The sequence below is a fragment of the Chanodichthys erythropterus genome, chromosome 22 (genome assembly GCF_024489055.1).
Source record: "Chanodichthys erythropterus isolate Z2021 chromosome 22, ASM2448905v1, whole genome shotgun sequence".
Taxonomy (NCBI): domain Eukaryota; kingdom Metazoa; phylum Chordata; class Actinopteri; order Cypriniformes; family Xenocyprididae; genus Chanodichthys; species Chanodichthys erythropterus.
This window is the reverse complement of record NC_090242.1, coordinates 27,255,360-27,279,951: the sequence shown is the minus strand read 5'-3', so window position 1 is coordinate 27,279,951 and position 24,592 is coordinate 27,255,360. Positions and strand designations below refer to the sequence as shown.

The following is a 24,592-nucleotide window of genomic DNA, read 5'->3' as shown; positions in this document are numbered from 1 at the left end:
ACCAAGCTTTTGTGCTTTTTTTCTTCATTTTATTTCATCCAATTTACATTTGTTATCCCCTTCCCTACCCAAATACAGGATTTTAAATAAACCCATTAGATCACTGAATGGGCAGAATCAATTCTCTAGTCTACTAAATGTCTAGAGATTCAGGAGACATTGGTTGCAATGTGCAACATTTTCTTGGTGGAAAAATAAATCACTGCATGTAAGCAGTAATAGCGTGTTAAAACAAACCAAACCAACAAAAAAAAACTAATTCTACATAGTAAAAAAAAAAAGTAGTGGTACAAAATGGAAAAATAAAAACTAATGATTACATATTGCACACACAGAGGCTTCAACAAGAGAATGACTTAAAATATCAAACAGTGCGTGTCTGTTACAGTGAACACCGTTCTCTAACTATACAAAACACTGGACTTCAACACACACAAAAACAAGTTCTGGGTTAAAAAAAAAATAAAAAATACAACAAAGCATGTGAATGTTCTGACCAATTAAGAAAAAACATAAAACTAAAGGACAAGCCCTGCGGAATCAGCAAGTAAATGGCAATATATTGAGGTAGTTCAAAGTTCAGGACTATAGAAGAAAGATTTTGATCCAAAGTCCAGTAAAGTGGTTGAAAAAGCTTCTCATTCAGCAGGATGTAAAGCAGACACTTTGGTCTTAAGGCCAGTCAACATAATTCATTGTATAGTCTAAGAAAAAAAAAAAAAAGACAATAAGTAAAAGGAAAGAAACGAAGAATGTTTGGTTCATTTTATCTTTAGTTTACAACAATAACAAAATATTTTGGACCAAATATTACAGTCTGCTTTAAAATATTCTGTTTGATTCTGGACTAAAATGTTGATCTAAAGGTATGACGCTACAACTGAAGCACACTGTAACAGCAGATCCATCTTTTCTATCCCGAGCGGTGAGGTTAAACTAGTTATTAGCATGACCTTGGAGGTAAATGTGAACAACAGTGTAACAGTGAGGTAATCTTTACGAGCCACAGTGTCTGATAGGAAGAGGTACGGCACAATGAAGTCGTCTTCGTAGCACAGGGCAGAACTCATGGCTATTTTTCCCTGTGGGGAGGAGAAACTAGTAAAGCATGGCTTCCAGAATAGAGGGAGCACAGATGCCTCCATCCCCTGGGGCGTCTCCCTCCATCTGCCTGAGGGAACTGGAGCCTCAGCGTAACGTCAACCTTCTCTACAGACCGCATTGGTTTAAAACAGAATCGGAAAGAAATACGGACAAGAACAATAGGAGTTGCACTTCATACAAAAATCAGCTGGTTCAATAGTATGTTGTTTGTATGATCTGTACATCCCTGATATGCGGCATGTCACTGTAAACAAGACCAGAAGGGAGACAGGATTCTTGGTCGTAAAGCCATCAGTTCATATAAAAAGGCAGCAGCATCAAAGGACCATACAGCAAAATCCAGTGTGAAAGTTCAAGGACTCGTTTGAAAATGCTGGTGGGATGGAATGCAGATCTCCACGATTTCTCCTCTTAAGGCTGTATGCTTAAAAAAAAAAAAAAAAAAAGGAGGAGCATCCTTTCTCTTTTGTCGAGGTCGACAGTTTGTCCATAGTGGCACAGCACTGGAAGAAGGTTCTCACTTAACTAAATAATCTTTAAAAATAGACATCCTCAGTTCATAAAAATCCCAAAAGGAAGCATCCAAAGCTAAAAAATGAGAGCCGTTTTTTTTTTTTGTTTTTTTTTTTAAGTTAATACTATAACCTCTGTGGGATCCACTCGACTGTTGGTCTTCTGTTTGGAAAGTTTTCGTCGGCGTCCAGGACGAAGCCCCTCGGGGGCGGGGAGGGTGGAGGACGGCGGCAGCCCAAGGTTGAGTTTGTCCTCCCTCTCCTGGCGTCACCTGTCAAAGCAGCCGGCTGTGAAGGTGTGGTGGGAGCTTAAGTAGCCGCTCCCATAAGTCAGACCGAGGCAGTGGCGCTCGGGCCCCATGCTCACCTGCATGGAGATGGGACCCTGGAGGGGCAAGCCTCGCAGCCCCGACGCCAAGCTGGGGAAAGAAGTGAACGAGCTGGCCGGCATTGAGGCTGAAATCAGACTGGCCTGATGGGGCTGCAGATATTCCCGAGAGCCCACCGGTCCCAGGGCCTGGCAGTCGGCCAGCATGTGCAGCTGGGATAGTGCTGGCGAGTGCTGGGAGAGCTGTGGGTAGCTGCTGGCCTGGAGGAGCAGCTGCTGGGAGCTGGAGGTGGGCTGCCTCTGCAGAGAAGGGGTGGCGGGGCTGGGGGGGATGTGAGCTTGTGGCTGGAGACTTTGACCGGTGGAAGGGGAAGATTTTGATTTGTTGGCCTCTTTTACGTCGTTGTCATGAGCGCTGAAAAATGAAACAAAAGGCACCGTAAGGGCAAGGTGAAGTGAAACGTGTGGTTTACTTCAGGGCACATTATGCTGTATGAACAAGAGTATATGCTGCGGTTTGCTCTTACAGTAACATGAGCTGGATGCACTGCGTCAGATGATCCCAAGAGTAGCCCGTGAGCAGGTGGAGGACAGTGGTCCAGCTGGGGGAGATCTGCAGGCAGATTCTGGATGCAGCTATGCAAGCAGCTGCCACCTGAGAGGGCCTGAAGCTCAGGAAGGCATGATCTACAACATAGACGCACACAAACATGCTATATTATATCCTCCTATGTGATTTTACTATGGTTAAGAGGCTGTTAGGCACAAAACTTGTAAAAAAAATACTTAATGGGGACACCTTTTTCATGCACCTTTCAATTTTGAGATTTTGTGCTTTTTGGCTTTTCATAAAGTGTTTTTTTTTTTTTCAGACTGGTGGAACAGTCTGAAAATACACTTACGTACACTTACGTTTATTTATTCCAAAATAAACTTAAGTGTATTTTTTATAGCACTTTGCATCGGTGGATTTCAATTACAGTACATATCCTTAAAGGCTGTTTTCTCAAAATGAGTTTATCTCCTGCACGGAGTCTATATATTCCTTAAAAAAAAAAAAAAAATGGTGAAAATTAATTTTTTTCTGGCTGTTGATAGTATTTTTTGAATTATGGAGTGATAAAGAGATATCCAAAATCCCCTCTGTAAATCCTTTGACTAATGTGTCAAAGAATGAGAATTTTGCTGACAAGAATTATGAACCCGACTTTATCCAATATTCAGATTTTTGTTCTAGAAATGTATGCAAATTAATGCATATTTAATCAGACAATGCCTCATTTGCATATTTAAACAACATTTCAGAAAACTTGTAATACAAAAATGTTTGCAATTCTTAATGTAATCAATCAGCTGGGGAAGTATGATGATATCTATTAGTTTTTTCTTTTTACCTTATTCACCTGGGGTGTCTCGCCTAAAAAAATAATCAAGTGATATATAAATTATATCAATTAATGATTATTTATTAACCATATAAACAAAATAAAATACATACTTTGTTTAAATGTATATTTTATTAAAAATAATTAAAATTAATAAATTAAAAATTGCATTATTGTAAATGTCAATGTACATAATTTTTGTTCTTCAAAGTAATTATAAAGATCATTAGTCAGTAACCTTTACAGTTGCCAAGCCAATTAAAATTTACAAATTACTAGAGTAATTTTGAAAATTCAGCTTTGCCATCACGTCAATAAATTACATTTTAAAATATAAGAAAATAGAAAAGTTATTTTAAATTGTAATAATATTTCACAATATAATGGTTTTTACTTTTTTGATAAAAAATAAATGCAGTCTTGGTGAGCATAAGAGACTTCCTTTTAAAAAAACAAAAACAAAAAAAAAGTAGACTCCAAGCTAGTGTATATTAAGATTTGTTATATAATGATGAAATGTGTTGCATAAAAATGATGATTTATCAATTTTACAATATGAATCTTCTCAAGCTACACTTTGACCCATATAATTGCTGTCATGATTTATCATCGTGAACATTACTTACAGTCAAACCAAAAATTATTTTGAAAATTATTTTTGATATATTTTTACTAGTGGGTGCAGGACACTATAGTTCATTTATGTAAGTGAGGATAGCAAAATAAAGTAAACTGTGACATATTATACATAAAAATTCTTCATACAGTGGACTATCAGTAAAATTGATAAAAATTTGGAACCAAAAATTATTAGTACACTTTGACCAGACCATGTTTTGCTTAAGTGTTATCTGACATAATTAAGATTAATTTTTTCTGACACAGTTTAACTCTGAGATCTTGTCATGTTTTATTACCATGTTTTAAACTATAGTGAATAAACTGTATTAATGAATGAAATGTTCAAGGTGTCTGAATACATTTGGTTTGACTGCATTTTATTTAAAAATAAGTAATTTAAATAAAATTCAAATTAAAATTCCATAGTTTTTCTTACCTTGCAAAGAGACTTCCAGGAAGTAGTGTGTGTACTTGTCCATGAAAGCTTTGGTCTTGGACAGGGAGGAGAGGGGCCAGCCGTTGTGCAGGTCACCCTCCTGGACAGCAGCATGGAGGTAGTAGTCGATGAAGTGGGCAGGTGTGGGCATGCACAGGTTCCAACCGAACGTCTCCAGCAGCAGCAGCTCCATCTTGATGAGGTCACGCTTGTTGAGGGTGAGGTTCAGACTGCACATGAAGCCCAGAGTGTTCAGCTGCTCCAGTTTGGGCACACGGTCCTCCTTCTCCTCAAACTTACCTGTGCAAAGACGAGCAAGTACTTGAGCTCAAGCATTTAATTTGTTCAGTGTTACATGCTTGGTTAAATTACGATGATAAAACATGAATGCATCCCCCTGTGGATTATCCCGCTGACACATCAGAGATGTCACGTTACAGATTCATGATGTGTAATGGATGAAGGCAGTGTTTTATAGCTATTTCTTTTTTCCTTGTTAAAGAAGCCTCCATTATCAGATGTCACTAAGATCTAAAACATTCTTGATCTAAGAACAATACATCTCTGTTTTTCATTCAAATGCTCGGGTTTCTTTAAAAGGATATGCACTGACATCATTAAGGTGAGGTATTTTGTGAATTCCTGTAATGAGAGAGCACAGCTGCCTCATGGTGAATTAGCCCTTTTCTGCAGAATTCCTTTGTTCTCCTGGTTTCCCCTTCCTGACTCTAGGTGCTAGGTGTTAATATCTTTTCCCCAAAGTCCAAGACTCCCTAGTATTGCTTCCCCTGCAGTCTAATGCTCCAACAATAAGGGCCCCACGACCTCTGACTCCTGCGGCTCATGGTTGAGCGCACACAGTCCCCCACAGATCACTGGCTGGCGTGGAAGAGACACAGTCCAAACAGCAAAGAGAAACCAAGGTCGCACCTTCATTCCTTGACACTTTCAATCAACGCATGCTATAGAAATGTCACGTCTTCATCCTATTAAATGAAACGGTACACCTTAAAGCACTATCAGGCCTTTACAACAAATACTCGCTACGTATAGATTTTTTAATACACTTTGATTTGAATATTTTAAACTGCATCTGTAACTACTACAAGCTGTCATATAAACACCCTGTATTAGAAGAGTCAGATGGTAATTCAATAAATGCTCACAGCAATGCATAGTTTTGGCAAGTAATACGTTACACCAGGTGTTCGCCCAGTCGAACCTCTGCGATCTAAAACATTTACATTAAGTAACCCCTGAGATTAACGGGTCAATAAATGGCGGTTTCTTCAGCTATCAGCACTTTTGTTTTGTGGACATTTAGAAAATAAAATCTCTTAAAACACACTTATCAGTCATCAAACTCACTTTAGTTTCTCAGCAGTCTACGGTCAAGCCAAAATTTATTCAGACACCTTGAACATTTAATTCATTCATTCAATTTATTCACTATAGTTAAAAAATGGTAATAAAATATGACAAGATCTCAGAGTTAAACTGTGTCAGAAAAAAATTAATCTTAATTATGTCAGATAACACTTAAGCAAAACATGGTCAGGTCAAATTGTACTAATAATTTTTGGTTCCAAATTTTTATCAATTTTACTGGTAGTCCACTGTATGAATAATTTTGGGGTATAATATGTCACAGTTTACTTTATTTTGCTATCCTAGCTTACATAAATGAACTATAGTGTCCTGCACCCACTAGTAAAAATATATCAAAAGTATCAAAAATGTCTGAATAATTTTTGGTTTGACTGTACATGCATTACAGGTGAATTCTGGGAATTTTTCTAAAACATCCATGACATTCTCATATGAAATGGCATTTATTCATATTCAAGCTGCATTTTATAAATGTTTAATACACAATTATATATTTCCTTTTTGCGTAATTAGACAAAATCTTGGAATGGTAATTTTGTCTACAATTATTATTTTACTCTTAGTTTAAATGTGTATTTTACCAAATTTATATCAAAATGCAATAACATTTTAAGATTGAAAGTCTGGGTCATGGACAAAAACAAAACAATAAAATATATAGATAAAACGCATTCGAAAAGTTTTCAAGTGTTAATATAATAGCCTTATATATATTATATTTGAAATCCATTCCCAAAATATAAGTAGACAAAGCAATAGAAATGTTTTGCCTTATTGTATTTAATTTCATCAAACTCAATTCAAGCATTCAACTTAAACTCAAAACTGTGTCACTGTATATTCCGCAGCAGAACAGGAAACACCGGTAGACCTTCATGGTCAAAAATGCAGAGCTGACACACACACACACACACACACAGAAAAAAAAATCTGCACAATGTCTTTTCTTAATTATCTGGGGTGTACAAATTCTTTTCATTAGCATCAAACCTCAAGGGGGCATGTGTCACACTAATCTGAATATCAGGAACCCCGCTGAGTGTTTCAGTTCAAACATGCCCCTCTAGGGCCCTCAGCTCCTCACCCCTCCCTCGTCCTTCTGAGGAAAGGGCCAGCCTGCATTTGACATGCTACTCTACACCGTTGTCTCAAAAAAGTGAGCTGCAGCCCCATTAGTTACAGGACAGATGCCATTTCAACAGGGCTTCTTGATGAAGATGGAAAAGTACCACATGATTATGGTTGGCTTGTATTTGTTATTCCTTCAAACATGCAAAGAATACACCTTCAATATCAAAAACGTTGACCTTTTTATATTTACGTGCTATCAGATTTGATTAAAAAAAACGAGTTTCACGTCATGCATTGTGCTTTAAACCGGTTACCATAACAAACCCCCATCACCCCAGCTCAGCAGAGGAAATGAGCCTGATATCTCACCCTCTCCTCCTCCTCCAAAGTTTTCAGCAAAAAGAATGAGAAGGGGTGGGTGTGGGGGCTAATTGTGCTGATAACATCAATCTCAAGTGTTCATCCATGCATATCCTCAAGCTGCATTTAGCCATCATTCATCCCTGAGCATTATCATCTAAAAATTAGATTTCAGGACACTAATGTTTTCACTCAGCTAGTTTTTAACGTTGATCTAAGCAGAAGCTCTCGGCAGTTTCAGCTCAAAATACCCCATAGATTTTTTTTATTCATTTTTTTAACTGCCTATTTTGGGGCATAATTAGAAATGCGCCGATTCAGGTTGTGGCCCCTTTAAATCCTCACACTCTCGCGCTTGCCTTAAACAGTGCATAAACAAAGTTTACACAGCTAATTATTATATATATATATATATATATATATATATATATATATATATATATATATATATATATATATATATATATATATATATATATATATATATATGAATGAATTATACAGACTGCAAGTTTTTAAAAATAAAAATAGTGACGGCTCTTCTCTGTGAATACAGTAAGAAACGATGGTAACTTTAACCACATTTAACAGTACATTAGCAACATGCTAACGACACATTTAGAAAGACAGTTTACAAATATCACTAAAAATATCATGTTATCATGGATCATGTCAGTTATTGCTCCATCTGCCATTTTTCGCCATTGTCCTTGCTTGCTTACCTAGTCTGATGATTCAGCTGTGCACAGATCCAGATGTTAATACTGGCTGCCCTTGTGTAATGCCTTGATCATGGGCTGGCATATGCAAATATGGGGGGGGGGGTACATATTAATGATCCCGACAGTTACGTAACAGTCTGTGTTATGTTGAGATTCGCCTGTTCTTCGGAGGTCTTTTAAACAAATGAGATTTATATAAGGAGGAGGAAACAATGGTGTTTGAGACTCACTGTATGTCATTTCCATGTACTGAACTCTTGTTATTTAACTATGCCAATTCAATTTTTAATTCTAGGGCACCTTTAATACTGACTTAATACCAGGTTACGGTCTGGCTTCAAATTATACAAGCTTAAAAAAATTAAATCAAAGCAAATTAGCAGCAGTGTTATTATTTTAGTATTATTTACATACCATTCCTTATTTTTTTTTTCAAATTTCAGTTTATGTTATGTGTTTTTGTCATTTTTATTAGTTTTATATTTCTATTAAGCTTTAATTTATTTGGTAACACTTTACAATAAGGCTCCATTTGTTAACATTAGCTGACAACATTATTTAACATGAAATGAAAAATATTTCTAAAGCATTTATTAATCTTAATGTGAATTTTAAAATGTACTAATAGATTACTAAAATTAAAAGTTGTATAATTTATCATTACTAAATGGACTTTATCTGACATGAACTAACAATGAACAGTTGTATTTTTATTAACCAACTTAAAGATTAATAAATATACTGTAACAAATTACTCATCGTTAATACAATATCTAAAATGAAATAACTTTACCTTGTAAAGTGTTACCACTTATTTTCATTTCAGTTTTAGTCTTAGTCATTTTAGTACTTAAATTTATTTCCATTAGTTGCCAAAGGAGCATTTCAGATTTTCGTTTATGCTTTTCATCCAATATTTACATTTTATTTTAGCTTTATTTCAGTTAACAAAAATAATTTTTAACAACACTGACAGGTAACCTCTAAATAGGTGCATACTAACAATACTAAAGTGAACATTAAGATGGGATTTCCTATAATACGCAATCACAAGCCAGTTTTATACAAAGAGAGCAGCTCCCTACAATTTGTCATAATAAATCTTTGTCTGAATGGAAACTTTGTTATGTTCTCAGCTTTAAGCGCGAAGTCCAGCCGTGTCCCACACACACTGACTGCAGGCGACTCTTAGAGAAACCCAACAATGGCCGCAGCCGCCTGAATCAATGACTTGGGGAAAGGGAGGGATATTTAAACAAGGAACATGAGCAAAGCCATTATTCATTCAGTCGAAAGCAATTAATTAATGCCTGAACACTGCCAATTGCCAACCAGAGCAAAACAACCCTCCCCCAACAAGAGCCACCATAATGAGGGTCAGTAGTACGAGAGAGATTTGGCATTTAAAGACAACCTTTAGATAATTCAGGTCATTTGAGGACAGATGCATATGCAAAAAGCAATCTGAAATAATTGTAATTACAAAATCTGTTTTTGGCTGCCTTGATCTAGGCTCCAGATTTTAATCTGTGAAAAACACCAACACATGGCGAAACAAGTCACCCCCTCTATCTTATCGGTCCCGCTTTGTTTTGTGTGTAAGCAGACGTGCCACCACTGATAACATGCCACATTACACAGCACAGATATATTGAGTCAGACTTCCTTGTTTCCTGCACTATAAATCTACTGGAGACATCAGGCGACACTTCTGCATCACTGCAAGACTGCCTCTCTCCTCCTGCTTTCGAAATCTACCTGAAATTGTCGGTTAGACTGTGATGGGCTTGCAACGTGCCAAGGCAGCTGTATCTTTCCGATTTGTGCATTGGATAGGTTGCCTTGGAGACTGACTAAAGGGTCTTGAGGCCAGCAGAGGCCATGGCCTCTTATACACACAGCTGTCACACAGCACAATACAGCAGGCAACTGGAGCACAGAGTCAGACACGCTTGCTCCGTTTAATACGAGCAGTCACAAAATGAAATTTATTGAGTTCAATTTCACTTCACTGCCATTTACTGCCAGATCAGGTACAGGTAAAGAGAATCAAACACCAGCACCACAGGCACATAAAAGCATCAAAATTAATCTTTGACTTACTGGCCAGGAGGAGGCAGGAGAGGGCAATGACGTACAGCTGCCGCACCGCTACGTCATAGTGGTCCATAAAGAGGTCGAGCAGGTAGACGGCCAGGTGTCGTGCTGTAGGGCACAGCTGGTATCGGTTACTGAGAACAGCGAGCAGGTCGGCAAAGTACCGGCGCATCCCGATCTGTGGAGAGTGGGCCTGGTAGGTTGGCAACTTCAGCTCCTAAGGAGAAAAGGTGGTAGGAATTTATTACATTGTACCATAGTATTGTTATATATCAATATTGTAACATGGTGCATTACAAAAATAAACATTGCACACACACAGACAAACCAAAATTGATTCAGACACCTTGAACATTTATCATTAATTCAGTTTATTCACTATAGTTTAAAAACACACACATATACACACACACACACACACACACACACAAACAGACAAAACATTTAATCAGACACCTTGAACATTTATCCTTAATCATGATTTCAGTTTATTTAAAAAAGGGTAATAAAATATGACGATCTCTAAACTGTGTCAGAAAAAAAAAATCATCTTAATTATGTCAGATAACACTTAAGCAAAACATGGTCAGGTCAAAGTGTATAATTCATCTGAATAATTTTTGGTTCATTTTTTATCAATTTCACTGGTAGTCCACTGAATTTTTAGGTATAATGTGTCACAGTTTACTTTATTTTGCTATCCTCATTTACATGAATCAACTATAGTGTCCTGCATCCACTAGTAAAAATATAAAAAAATGTCTGAATAATTTTTGGTTTGACTGTAATATATGTGTGTGTGTGTGTGTGTGTATTATATATATTTATATTTATATATATATATATATATATATATATATATATATATATATATATATATATATATATATATATATATATATATATATATATATATATATATATATATATATATATATATATATATATATATATATATATATTTATATTTATATATATATATATATATATATATATACACACAAAACAATAAGTGTAATACAGCTTTGAATTGACCATGATTTACAGAAGCCACCCATTAAAATGTCATTCAGTGTAACAACCTTGTCAGGGATATCTACCAAAAAAAAAAAAAAAAAAAAAAAATCTATTTATGGCATAAAGACTAATTACTTTTACTTTTAAATGCTAATTACTTGTAATTTTTTTTTTTTAACTTTGCCACTATCCTAGGTTTTGCCCATTTGTCAGCAAGAATATTTACTCATTTAAAATGCTATCAAATTTAGTATGCTAATTTATTCTTTTATATATTTTAATACATATAAGCCAGAATAAGTATGTTGTTTCAATTTTTAGATAAATATTAGTGTAACACTGAATGACAATGGAACATAATTTCACCCACATTTTGATATTTTATTCTCCCAAAACTTATTTGAAACTTATTTATCATTTTACTTGCTTTTAATGTGCTTTCAATGTATATAAAATCACTTTTGTAAATTTCTATTGATGCGGACATCTAAATGTCTTTGAACCTTACATACAAACTTTTACGTTAGATACTTTGACAGATTGTCAGACTTTCACGCATGATCAAATTCTTGTTTAAAATAGGCCAAACAACATTTCATTTGGCTTTATTATAGAAATGCAACAGATACTATAATTTCTTGAACAAGAACGTGGACATGAAAACATGCAAACTCAAAAACTTCTCCTGTGTTGGCGTAGGTTTATAAAAGATTTACATTACAAATCAGGTGAAACTATGCATGTTGCATTTACAGATGAATGTTATAAGCAACCCAAACTCACAGCATATGCAGAGTTTAACCAAGCTGCACTCCACATATTTAAATGATAACAGTGCAACACTTTGCTATGAAACACAAAGCACGTCAGACTTTATATGCGTTCCCCAATGCAAATTATTGGAAAACCAAACAAACAGCATAGTACGTGTGGAGCAGCATTTACTGTGAATGGAGCGCTTCACTCTTAAATCCGCAGCACATATATTTAATTGAATCGCAGCCTTTGTGGTTTCACAATAGCACCAAGCTATATTATGATTTTTAAATGTTTTTAATATATATCGTGCAGCCTTAGAAAATAGTCTAATAATGTGGTTCATGGATTTTCATTCGTGGAATGTGGCACTTAATCGACACTAGTAAATTGCAATCAAGGATTTGTTTTTAAAAACAAGCACTCAAGTTTAATTGAGGAATCGTGACAACCCTAATATATTTATACATTCTGCTGAATGAAAGTATTAATATCTTCCACAAAAAAAAGAACCGATTCCAAATTTAATATTTTTTTTTGTGTGAAAGAAATTAATACATTCATTCAACAAAGATGCATTAAACTGTTTTCTTTTTTTTCCCCATCAATGAAACCCATTATAATAATTTCCTTTTGTTAGCATTCTCTGTAATCAGGTAAACCAGAGCAGCTCTCAAAAATTCATCCGATACCAGCTGCATAAAAATTACAATTCAAACATTCCCGAAAAGGCTGCAGTCACACTTAATAAGCAGCTAAATTGTCAAACTCTTTCCAGACGTGAGTCCCACAGGCAGAGTGTGCCGCTTTATAGTGGCAGTTCAGGAGGGAGCTGGTTCCTTTACAGGCCTAGCCATCATGTCTCACAGCCATCTGTCCCCTGTGGGGTGAGGGGCTGGGATTTGACCCTCTCAAGGAGCCCTTTTGTAGAGCCTGCCCGCAATTTAGACAGCCCTACAGCTGCTGCTGTTTTTGAATGGCTGATCAGATTGTCAACTGCATATCTTGATGGAAATCATTTTCAAGAGAACAAACTTTAATATGACAATTTTCAAAAGCATCTATAAATACTATAACAAGGTAAAGCTAGAGGAAATAAAACTAGCTCTTTGTGGTGTTACATTTTTGTGGGTTGGCACTTGAACATCACACACACACACACACACACAAAAAAGAGGAAATATACCTGCTTGAATACCATTTAGATGGCTGAAGACAGACCAAATTATAGCTTTAACAAATTTAAATTGATGGAAAACACAATCTATCAAAAACATTTGGACAAAATTAAGTGCAAAGCTGCTAATTAACCTCCTAAAAGATTTCAATTAAATAGGAGGTGAAGTCTGCCAACCTCCCACACAAAACATAAATTAAACTATAGCCTATCTGTGCAAAGATGTATCCCATAAACATTTCTGCACAACATTAACTGCGCAGTGCACGTCGGTGAACAGAGAGAGATTGTTCTGTGTAAATAAAATCCACCAACACCAAACCTCCAGTCTCCAGATATTTCACCAAACAGCTGAACCACTATGCATCTGCAGTCCATTAGTCCTACACATGGCTAGATTTCACATAGTGCTACTCTGACTAACCAGGTGGTGAAGAGAATAACGTAACAAAAAAAGAAGAAAACTAAAAAAATATCCATGCAAGCCACTTTCAGTCACATGCATCATTTTGCCACTCCTTGACACATGCTGAATAAACCCAGCAGGATTGTTTAGTAGAGTAATCTTAAGCTAACAAATTCAAGTACAAACACACACACACCAACAGAACACTTCACATTCCAAACCGGATGTGAGCACACCCCGCAATAAACAGGACGGACAATAAAAGGACAACAGACTGCACTAAATAAATGCACTTAAACCTCACTGTCTGATGGGTGCAATTCACTCAGCAGTGAGGAAACAAAAGTTTAGCAATACACTTCCTAGTGTTCTAACACAAAGTGTGTCAAATAACGACATAGCAGCTCTACATTGGTCAAGACTGATGTAAAATTACTCTATGACATTAACATATAGGAAAGTACTTTTAAAGTACAGTAAAATAAGGAAGAGAACTAGAAAATGTGTAAAATTTAAACTAAAAGTAGGCCTGAATTCACAAACAAGGCTTTGATTAAAGGGTTAGTTCACCCAAAAATGAAAATTGTCCCTGCATCCCAATGTCCATACTATCCAACCTAAATAGTATGCGAGATTAAAATAAGTGTGTCCCAAAGCATAGTATGTTGAAAAGAGTATGCCAAAAGTCCCCGGATGGTTTACCATTTCCGGTAGATTTTCGAAGTGTGGATCCGTGCACACTATAAAGGCTAATATTGCCCACAACCCATTGCGCGTTGGACGAGGATTCAGTTCAGAACTACAAACACGAGTAAAAAGTGTTAAAAAACTACTAAACATGGCGGATATGCGCGATCAACGCTGAGAGGTTTGAGTGACAAATAATCAGTTCAAACTGATAGAAAATATTTATTTAATGTTATCGGTGTTATTTTTCATCTGTAAATACCAACGTGGACTTTTATAAAGATCCGACTGGCAATTAACTTTTAGTTCTTCACATGAAAGACCCGCGATTGCAGATCAACATGGTACTGCATTTCTCTCCGATATGGCAGGAAATTAGCTAAATGAAATGTGGAGGATGTAAGATGATTGACAGGGCAGTTTACGGTGACTGGATGCGACAGAGAGCAAAGACGCGATTGTATGACGTGATAGTATGTCCCAAAGCTTGTCTACTATTTTGCTACACACTCAAAAGTAAGTACTTTTTGTTCACAGAAAGAGTACATACTTTTAGGGCGTAGTATAAGTAGGCGAAATGGGACGCAGCAAATGTCATTTATTACTCGCCCTCAATGATTCATAATGCTTCAGAGCTTTACGAATCGAATCAGTGGTTCGGAGCACCAGAGTCACATGATTTCAGCAGTTTGGTGGTTTGATACGCGATCCGAATCACTGATTCGTAACGCTCTGTTTTGAAATGGGCCATCACTAGTTTTATTTTTTTTTTTTTGGGGAAACAAAAAAATATTCTCGTCGCTTCATAATAATGAGGTTGAACCAATGTACTCACATGAACTGATTTAAATATGTTTTTAGTACATTAATGGATCTTGAGATGTCAATGCTCACTGAGCCATCGGATTTCATCAAAAATATCTTAATTTGTGTTCTGAAGATGAACGAAGGTCTTACGGGTGTAGAACGATATGAGGGTGAGTAATAAATGACATTCATTTTTGGGTGAACTAACCCTTTAAGCCAGGATTAGGCCTTAGTTCAATTAGGACATTGAAGTAGCTTTTATAAAAACAAAAACATTACTGATGTGCATCTTGAGACAAAACAATGGCACATATTTTAAGATGTCAATGCAAGTTGCTTCCAGTTCAAACATGGGACTAGGCTTAATCCTCGTCTGGGAAACCGGGGGTAAAATAGAGGACCCTGGTGGTTTCGTCCTGGGACAGCGTTCCTAGTTGTAAATGATATTCAATATGAAAATTATTAGGGAAGTGTGTTTTGAATACGAATGCAGACGATAATAGACAATGCGACGGCCAGGAACCTTCATAAAGCCACAATTACGGGACGTTTTCTGAGGGCTGTGTGACATTTCACACTTCCCCATCAAAGCTTGGACAAGTCAAACCAATACTGGCTCAATGTGTGGCAATCAAACCAAGCAACGGAGGCCTGGATAATAGCTTAAAACTGCACTGTGACAACAACCCATGATGAACGCAAAGCTGTTTATTAGGCTACAACTCACCTTAATTCGCAGCGCCTGATGGATGTCTGCTGCGAGCTGGCTTTTCCACCACTGCCCCTCTGTTTCCATCTTTCCCATCCAGAAAGGGCCCCGATCCTTAAACACAAACAAGAGTGTGAGAAGCAATTCTTGTTCAGTTTAGGCACTTATACCACACTACTTCTATTTAAGGTCTGTTTAGGGGAAAATTTTACAGTTCTTCAAGGGAACTAAAGACATAAGATAAGTGGGTGCTTGTGGGAAACTCTTCTCTAAATATACTGTGAGCTTGAAGTCGTCCAGCAAAGTTCAAGCAGTTCATCTCAAGCTGAACTACAACAGCCGCTCATTCTATCCCAAAAAATCACGACTGTGTCTTATTTATTTGTGGAACACTTAATAGCTAATTAGTCTAGCGATAAACCAATTTTAAGGTCACTTTATTTCTTAAAAAGTCCATCGGTCCGACATGAAAATGACCGGCGCCGCACATCCACCCCTGCGGCACGCCACGAGACCCCTATTACAGCGATATCAAGTATACACGAGAGTTGTGAACGAATAAAGCAAAGAGTCTCGGGTTAAACGCGTTAATCGACCGCGACTATCTAAACTACAACACAAGCTGAAAATGAAACATTATAGGAAACAGTATAACGCTCTGTATTAAGACAACAGCGCGTCTTACCACTGAGACAACGGCGCTCCAGACCCCTTTGTTTCAAAACTGCCGCATACTGGAGTTATATCCTTCAACTACGCGCGTGTGTACTTTTCAAAACAAATCCCATATCAAGGAAAATTCTTCCCGTGAATAACAAAGTCGCTTCAATGTACACTTGGATGGTTTTTTTCATCAAAACACCGCCGCATGTGTATCCAAGTTAACCCCTTTGACTTTTTTCGCCGTCCCGTGTAGTGTGCTGTGCTCCCCCAGCGGCCTGAGAGGAGCAGATCTGAATGATGTTGGTGCGCGGAGCTGCATGGTCGCTCTGAACGGGGAGGAGTCGCGGCGGCGCGGACATTAACATGAGCGTTGCGACTCGTCAACTTTATTAAAACATTGATAGATGTGAGACTGGAATGTTTGTGTGTTTGTGTTAAACTATCATCTAAATCTACAGGTTGATGTGGTTTGCTGAGATTGAGATATTTTGATGTAGAGGACAGCGAAGAACAGCATATTTTTTATGTTTTATAATTTTATGTACATAAATAAAACTGTTAGCATTGCTTCAGATCCATATTTACGTATTTATCTGATCAGTGATTATGCATTTCCCATTTTGCAATAATGGGTGTTGATGGAATTTGAAAAATATAGACCAATATTTTTATTATTATTATTTTATTTCTTTCTTCTTTTTTTTTTTTTTTTTTTTTTACAGATTTGTGTTTAGGCTTACTTTAGCCTATAACTCAGTCCTAATTTTGTACAATAGTAACCAATATTATTTTGAGATGTTTTGCCTGTATTTGGCCAGCAGATGGACCCATTAGGGCTGTAGATACCTACTGCTTCAAACTAATTGTCGTCCAGGATAAGGATCAGTCATCTTGGTGATAGTACTGAGGTACCTTTGGCTCTGAACATAATTAATAGTTTCTCAAAATTCTCTGGTTTGAATTTAAATTTGTCTAAATGTGAGATCCTACAACTCAAAAACAACAACCTATGTGTGTAATATTGCTGTTAAAAGTATAGTAACCTATTTGGGAATTAAAATATCTAAAAATACTGATGTAATGGTCAACTCTAACTTTATGCCTGTTATTGAAAAAATGCAAAAGAAGTATAACTCATCTTTCTATTCAAGGGAGAATTGTATTGAGAAAGGCAGAAGGTCTCTTGAGAGCAACCTTTTCTCTTCTCTTAGTGTTCCAAAGGATATATGCTCACAAATGGATTAAATTACTCTTTAATTTCATCTGGAGAAACAAACCTCATAAAAAAAAATGCCCTTGTTAATAAATTATCTGATGGTGGGTTAAATGTTCTTAATTTTACTATTTTCAACCAAATTCTAAAAATGAATTGGCTTAAAAACTTGTTAAAACATCAAACAAGTATTTTCAATATAGTCCTATATTTTTACTTGAAAAACTTGGGGGCTTAAATTTTCTGTTGCAATGTTCTTATATAACTGGTAAACTTCCTATTGCTTTAGCGAATTATCATAAACAAGCATTACTCTTATGGTCACTTTTGTACAAACACAATTTTTCTCCTAGCAGATGCTTTATATGGAGCAATGGTAATATCATTCATAATAAGAAGTCATTGTACATGTATAATTGGGTTCAACACAATATTTTAATTGCAGCTTATTGACAAAAATGGGCAATTACGTACCCTAACTTTATTTCAAAATATGTTTTTTTTTTACCTATTTTTGTTAATGAAAAAGAATGTAACAAAGTAATTAATGTTAACCAAATTCTCAGATGTAGATGTTAGTAATACAAAATGCTCAACATTTTGTAAATGGCCTCTCCTTTTTTGATAAACATTTTAATAACAATTTTATAAGAAATTCTTTTAATGTTGGATCCATTCAAGTCAATCAAAATGGCTTAAACCTCATTGTATATCTTGGCACAGCATTTGGACTTTACCATATAAATATATAATTTCTAATAAAGTAAAAGAAATAATTTACAAATTGATTCATATCCTGTAAATGCAGCCATTATATCCATACTGTCTGCGATAAATGTACTTTTTGTAACACATCATCTGAGGATTTATTTCTTTATTGCCCTTTTTTTATTTCTTTTTGGACTGACTTTAATTGGTCAGACAAAATTATTTGACAAAATTAAACAGAACTCTTAATTTAGAACCCCACGACATTTAACTTTGTTTTCAAAACCCATATTTTTCTCAAAAACAAAATTATATTATTAATCTTTTAATTATTTTGGCAAAGTTTTATATTCTTAAGACAAAAATAACTCAAAAGAAACCCTCATATTACCTTTTATAACAACGATCGCACAATATATTTTGAAACTCTTTCAAACATGATCACAGAACAAAAAGCTTATAAAAACAATACAAATTCTAAAGCTTTTCAAATTCATGTAACTGCCCAAATAATATATAACACTTTGTATCCTATTATTTTTTATTTTTTATTGTTATTTTTTTGTATACATTTGTTTTATATGCTCTGATATGTATTACAATGTCTTATATTTGTCTTGTAAAATAAAAAACATAAAAAAAGGATGAGTCAGTGTATGTCTGATCAGTTAGTATCTTGTAAAGGGATAAAATGAATTTTGAGTTAAAAAATCTCATTGATTTATATAGGTTAGCTGTTTGCAGTGTGCAGTTTTAACAGTATGTGAAACATTACATGTAGCTCGAACTTATCAGATTATAAGTGTCATTTTGAAAGTGTCATCCAAAGTAATAAATAAAAATGGCACAAAGATTCTTGTACTCTACGATGAAGATCCCATGTAAATTAGGGTATCATTTTACTGTTATAACTTGTGTAATTTGGTTTAATGTAAATATTTGTGAGAGATTTAATCACTTTACAACCTTAAAGGTGCTAAAGAGAATCATTTCGTCGATTGAGAGACCAAAGACTGTTAGTGAGTTTTTTAAATGAGCGCATGCGTAAGAACAACCCCCCTCCTTCACAGCTCATTTCAAAGGAACGCCTCCCAAAACTCGTACACGAGTATTGGAATATGAGTGTTTACCTCCGGCATTCGCTGTGTCGTGTTAGTGGATTCATTATGTCGGACTCACCGCAGGTGACTCATAATCTGCAGTTGTTACTCCTGTCTCCTGACAAAAACATTGCATGCGGCGCCTGTGGAGTGTGGAAAGTTACTGGAGCGCGCAGCCGCGCTCGTCTCTCACAAGGAACGTCACGGCAGTGATTCACAAGCCAGAGGGCCAATCGTTTACGCGATGATCCTACCTTTGCCCTACCATGTGCACAGATAATGTATATTAATATTATTTCTTTCAGTGCACCTAATAAATAGTCTTTTATCAGTTAGTAAAGACATTTTCAAGTAATATTGCAAAAATGTTTAAAACAAAACATCCTCTTTAGCACCTTTAAGCCTCTACTAAATGCATAAATGTTAATAAACCAGAGATATGGGGAAACCTCACTCTCTTATTATGTCTCTCATTTCCATGCATGAACAGTCTGTAACCATAGTTGCAGTGTGAAATGCTAATATGGAAGTTATGTTATAGGCTAATGCTTTTAACTCTCTGTAATGCAATACACTTCTCACAACTTAACACCACAGTGTCTGTGGTCCGCTCAGGTTTGATGTATGTGTTACTATGTGGATGATAAACTTTTGGAGCACCGCTTGTGTGAAATTAAGCAGTCTTATATGCTTGCTGCCCACTATATCATGTCATTAAACCATCAGGCACAGCCAAGATCAAGTGGGTCAAATGCCATAGCTGTCATGGCCTGCGTGGTTATGTCCAATTCAGTCAAAGTCCCGGAGTTGGCTGGCAACACACAACAAACACTTGTGCATATCTGCTCTCGAACAACTTTTTGCTTTCGAACAACAGTGCTTCCTCCCATAGTTAAGTTGCCAGTTACATAACTAATCTGACAGAAGTACATTTCACATCAAAATTAACTTCACATTAACAAAATTTAGATCAATGTACAGTTAATTGAGATATAATGATGCCTACTTTAAAAAGGATTAATTTACGCCATCAAACGACACCCAGATAACCAGTGTGACCATTCTATTTGCAGTGGCCATTTAAAAGCTCAATACTTGCCACACTGTATCCACAAGTCTTCAGCTCTATCTCCCTGATGATAGTGTTATGGGGCCTGGGGAACTATATTTAGCTGGCCCTGTGACTGCACTGACTATGTTAGTCAGATTCCAAAGGGAACGCTGCAGCACAGCCAGACCAGCACCTGCTGTCAAAGCTGACTGCCACACCACTACCTTAGCTACTACTGGGCCTGGACCACATATTCTGATCCAGACCTGCAGCGGCCAAAAAATAAGGTCTGATTAATCTCCTCTGCAGTCCCGGGCTTAGTATACTTTTTAAAGAGGGCAGTAGTTTCTTATTATAGACATTTTGCCAGCTGACTTGTTGACACTTTCTCCTTGACTTTTCATTCAGATTTAGCATCTCAGTGGAATTTCAACAAAAAGGAGAAGATTTTGGATTGCTTGGATCAGGTGAGAGAAGTTTTTACATTAGAGATGAGATGGCTTCAAGCACCAGATCTGCAGCTGTCTCTTTAGTATACACAGTATTTCCTGTTAAGTCAAACACAATGGAAACAATGAACCCGTTACATCACAAATCAAATGCATGAGACTCTAAGCAGTATGTTTAAGGTGAGGCTTCTACCAATGAAGTGTTTAAAAATATTCCTTTAATATAGCCTACAAATAATGTATAATAATATATTTATTCAGTGGGAACACTCTTTAAAATTCTTCTACTTATTTCTCCTAGACAAGAAGCAGTTAGATTCTGGACATGTGATCTCATGTTTCACCACTAGGCTTGATGAATCTCTTCATCTTCATCTGCTCTTGCAATATAGGTCTGACCTGCACATCCACCCCAGACTAGGTTGTCCCGTATTATTGCACCAGGAATTTTAAGGGACCACAGAAGGAAATTTTCGAGGTGACATTTAAAAAGAATGTCTATGTCATCTCCATCTAGCAAAGAAAAAGATAGCCCATATCTCCAACAAAGAGATGAAGGGGAAAGAGAGCAGACTGATGATATCATGGATGACTCGGCAAGTTCATACTACACTGCACTTTGTTCTCTGAGTGAGTACAGTGAAGCTGCAGAGGACAAAGCACAAACTCTCTCTACAGAGCATCCTACTGAAGGTGGTTCATTTGAGTTTTTGGATCGTGCTACCCCTATGGAAGGCATCACTTCAAGATCCTTTATCAAAGACACCACGCTATCACAGGACTACGAAACACAAGAAGAGAAGGGTACAGAAGTGCTGCCTGAGGTATCCCAAGGTGAACAGGATAAATCTTCATCATCTGAGAGTGATTCCCTTGTGTTAGAATTCGAGTCAAAACATCTGCTGTCGGGTACAACAATAACAAATGTGGATTTGCGGTCTGTAAATGCAGTCTTTAGAAACCCCATACAAAAGCAGGATAATTCCAACGAGCTTAATTTATCAGGAAAAGATTCATCAGTTAAGCCTAGGGATTATTTTGGAGGCAGCGAGACCGTATTTCACACTAACATTAGAACCGCTGAGGAGCACATCTCCCCAGAACCCAGATTCACTTCAAACACTATTTTGATAGCGCCTGAGAGAAATCAATACAGGGAACAGGAGCATGGTGGCACAGAGCCAGAAGAGTACCACGCGACACAAAAGCAAGGACCCAGAGAAGGTCTGAGTGCACCCTGGGTTGAATGCAGGCTTGTGAGTGGGAGGCATATTCTGGGTCATATGGAAAAGGAGGGGGAGGGGCAGAGTAGAGGGGTGAGTTGCAAAAAGGAGCAGGCTGACCTGTCAGTCAGGTCTAGAAATAGAAAAGCGCCTGCAAACGGCATCTCAACACTCACAGCCAGCAAGCAGGAGTCAAGAATCCCGCCACACTGTTATTCAGAGCGTATCCCCGCAACCAGGCACCAACACCAGCTACAGAGTCTCGCTGATACTCGGAGGTTGGAAAAGCAGAGCCGGCAAGGCGTCTGGCAGTCCAGACCACTCTCCCGCACGCTGTGTAGCAGCTCTTGGCAACCCTGCCACATTACAGACAATACCAGAGGATCAACCAGCATGGGAACAAAGCTTGCTGAGGCCAGTAGTAAGGTGGGGGGCCTTGTTAACATGGCCCAGGTAAGATCTTACTGTTCTGAAACTGACTACATGCATGTTTTCAGTTCAAGCTGTAGGCCCTCAAGTCAGCTCTCTACTGACGGAAACGACAACAATTGGACGGAAGATGTTCTCTCCTTCAAAATGCAGATGTATTCAAACACTCAAAACACATCTGCTTGCTCAGAATCCAGCAGCTTTGAGTGTGTTGACGTAGCGTTGGAAACCACAGATGAAGTAAACCGAGGCTTAAAGACTGTTCCCAAAAGACAGATCCAACTGAAGAGACGGGACACAGCAGAGTCACACATCAGAGAGAACAACAATCAAACCCTTCAGGTTCCAAACACAACTGTGCGTGCTCGAGACATATTTCAGCGTCAGCATAGCACCCCTGCAGCATTTAACCAGGAGTCTCACGTGGCTGATCAAAGGTCAGTACAGGCTGAACGAAAGAAAAGGCTTCAGAAGTCATTTTCCCTTGATGAAACATCCAGCAAAACCCAAATGGCTTCTTGCATCATTACAAGTGTCCTATCAAAAAAGATGCAACATGAACAGAATCTTCGCACCTTGGATGTTTCTGATAAAGCTTTTGCTTCTACCAAAGTGAACAACAGGACTGCTACCACTGATGAATGCCTGTCTGGCAAGGATGTATATGCCGAAACTACCAAACTAACTCAAAGTGCTACTCTTAAGAGGGAGGCCCAGACAGAGTGCAGCTCTGTTCAAAAGCATTGCAGTGTTAATTCTAAAACACAACCCAAACTGTTAAGCAAACATGGGTTCAATTCTCTTTTAAGTGGAACTGGCAGGTCTGAAGTTCAAGGCAGTGGCACTGAAATAACTGACCCTTCAGAGAATGAGAAAGCAGAGAAGCTGAACCTAAGAGAGGAAGTGTTGCGGCTGCCTAACCTGAGCCCTGGAGTGAAGCTATCTTGTGACTCAGCAAAAGGCAGAGCGTGGAACTCGAGTGCAGCATCAAATGTAGCCCTCAGCACACAGGCCTCTGTGAAAACCACACCTGAAGAATGCCATACAGGGCAAGCAATCCATAAACAACACAATATGACCCTAACCAATGTGCTGGAAAAGCAGGAGCAACAGGCTGGCAGCATGGATAGTACACTTAGTCCTACTAATATTGCATGCCTAATCTCTGATTTGGAAGCAAATACAGTGGATAATACTATCCCCCAAGTTGATGAGGGTGGTGTTGGGAAGAAGCAGGAGAGTGAAAGAGAGGACGTAAAGTCACAAGGACAGTTTGCAAGCCTAGGTATGCAAAGCCAAGGCAAATTGAAAGCTATGGCTCCTGTGCATGTAGTAAGAGACATGAGGAGCCTGGTGAAAAACACATACAATATGCCCTTTAAGGGCCCAGTGGAATTAGCCAATGGAATAGATGGGAGTGCTCCTTTGTTTCAGCCATCGATACACAATCTAAGCAACAACAAGAGTGAAGGAAAGGGAAAGGGATACAGACAAGATGAAAAACCCCTGGTGCGGAAAGTCACACCTCCTCTTCCACAGGACAGAAGGAGAGATCACTCTGCACGATGCTCAACGAAGGCAATGGCTCATGTGGAATCAAATGACAAAAGTCATACTGTTGGATTCACAAAGGTCAGCCAAATTAGTGTAACCAAGGCAAACAGTTGTGCCTTGTCAAAACCATCAGAGACACAGGATAGCCAAGTTGGCATGAGTAAACCTGATGTTCTAGTCCCTGAGGTAAACTTGAAACCAAAAAACAGGACAGACCTGGCACTGCAAACTAGAGAAGAGGTTTCCACAGAAGAGCCTCCAAAAAGAGACTTGAACAAAGCCGAGCATGAGATGACCATCAGCTCTGACAAAGATCAACTTCTCCCAGTAGCACTGCAATATTTTTCATCCACAGCAAGTTCTGAGCAACAGGATCATGGCAGGATAATCAGCGATGGCCTCCAGACACCATGCCTTCCTCCCAGGTCACAAAGTTCAGTGGGGCCTCTGTCTCCTTGTGTCCTAACAGTTACTTCAACACCCATGGTTCCCTCATATTATTACAAACCCAGTCCGCTGGGTTACCAAACAATCTCTCCTCATATAGGAGCCGTTCATGGCTATGTTCAAGGGCCTGTCTTGTTTCAAACACCCCTTTATAACCAGCCTCTTGCATCA

General features: G+C 37.6%; 1 protein-coding gene across 1 annotated transcript; it reads right to left on the bottom strand.

Annotated features, from left to right (window-relative positions):
- Positions 1–213: 213 nt before the first annotated feature.
- Positions 214–16,499, bottom strand: ccnjl (cyclin J-like). Its single transcript, XM_067376041.1, has 6 exons — positions 16,270–16,499; positions 15,603–15,698; positions 10,032–10,242; positions 4,387–4,686; positions 2,472–2,631; positions 214–2,359 (listed from the first exon to the last, which is right to left on the bottom strand). The coding sequence occupies exons 2-6, from the start codon at positions 15,678–15,680 to the stop codon at positions 1,885–1,887; spliced, it is 1,224 nt and encodes a 407-aa protein (XP_067232142.1). The 5' UTR covers positions 15,681–15,698; positions 16,270–16,499; the 3' UTR covers positions 214–1,884.
- Positions 16,500–24,592: the final 8,093 nt, after the last annotated feature.

Excerpts from the sequence above, each read along its gene's own strand:
- ccnjl (XM_067376041.1), bottom strand. The coding sequence starts at position 15,680 with ATGGGAAAGATGGAAACAGAGGGGCAGTGGTGGAAAAGCCAGCTCGCA. Across the intron at positions 2,632-4,386 it reads CCTGGAAGTCTCTTTGCAAG|ATCATGCCTTCCTGAGCTTC; the intron begins GTAAGAAAAACT and ends TCTATGTTGTAG. Across the intron at positions 2,360-2,471 it reads TGCATCCAGCTCATGTTACT|CGCTCATGACAACGACGTAA; the intron begins GTAAGAGCAAAC and ends TTCATTTTTCAG.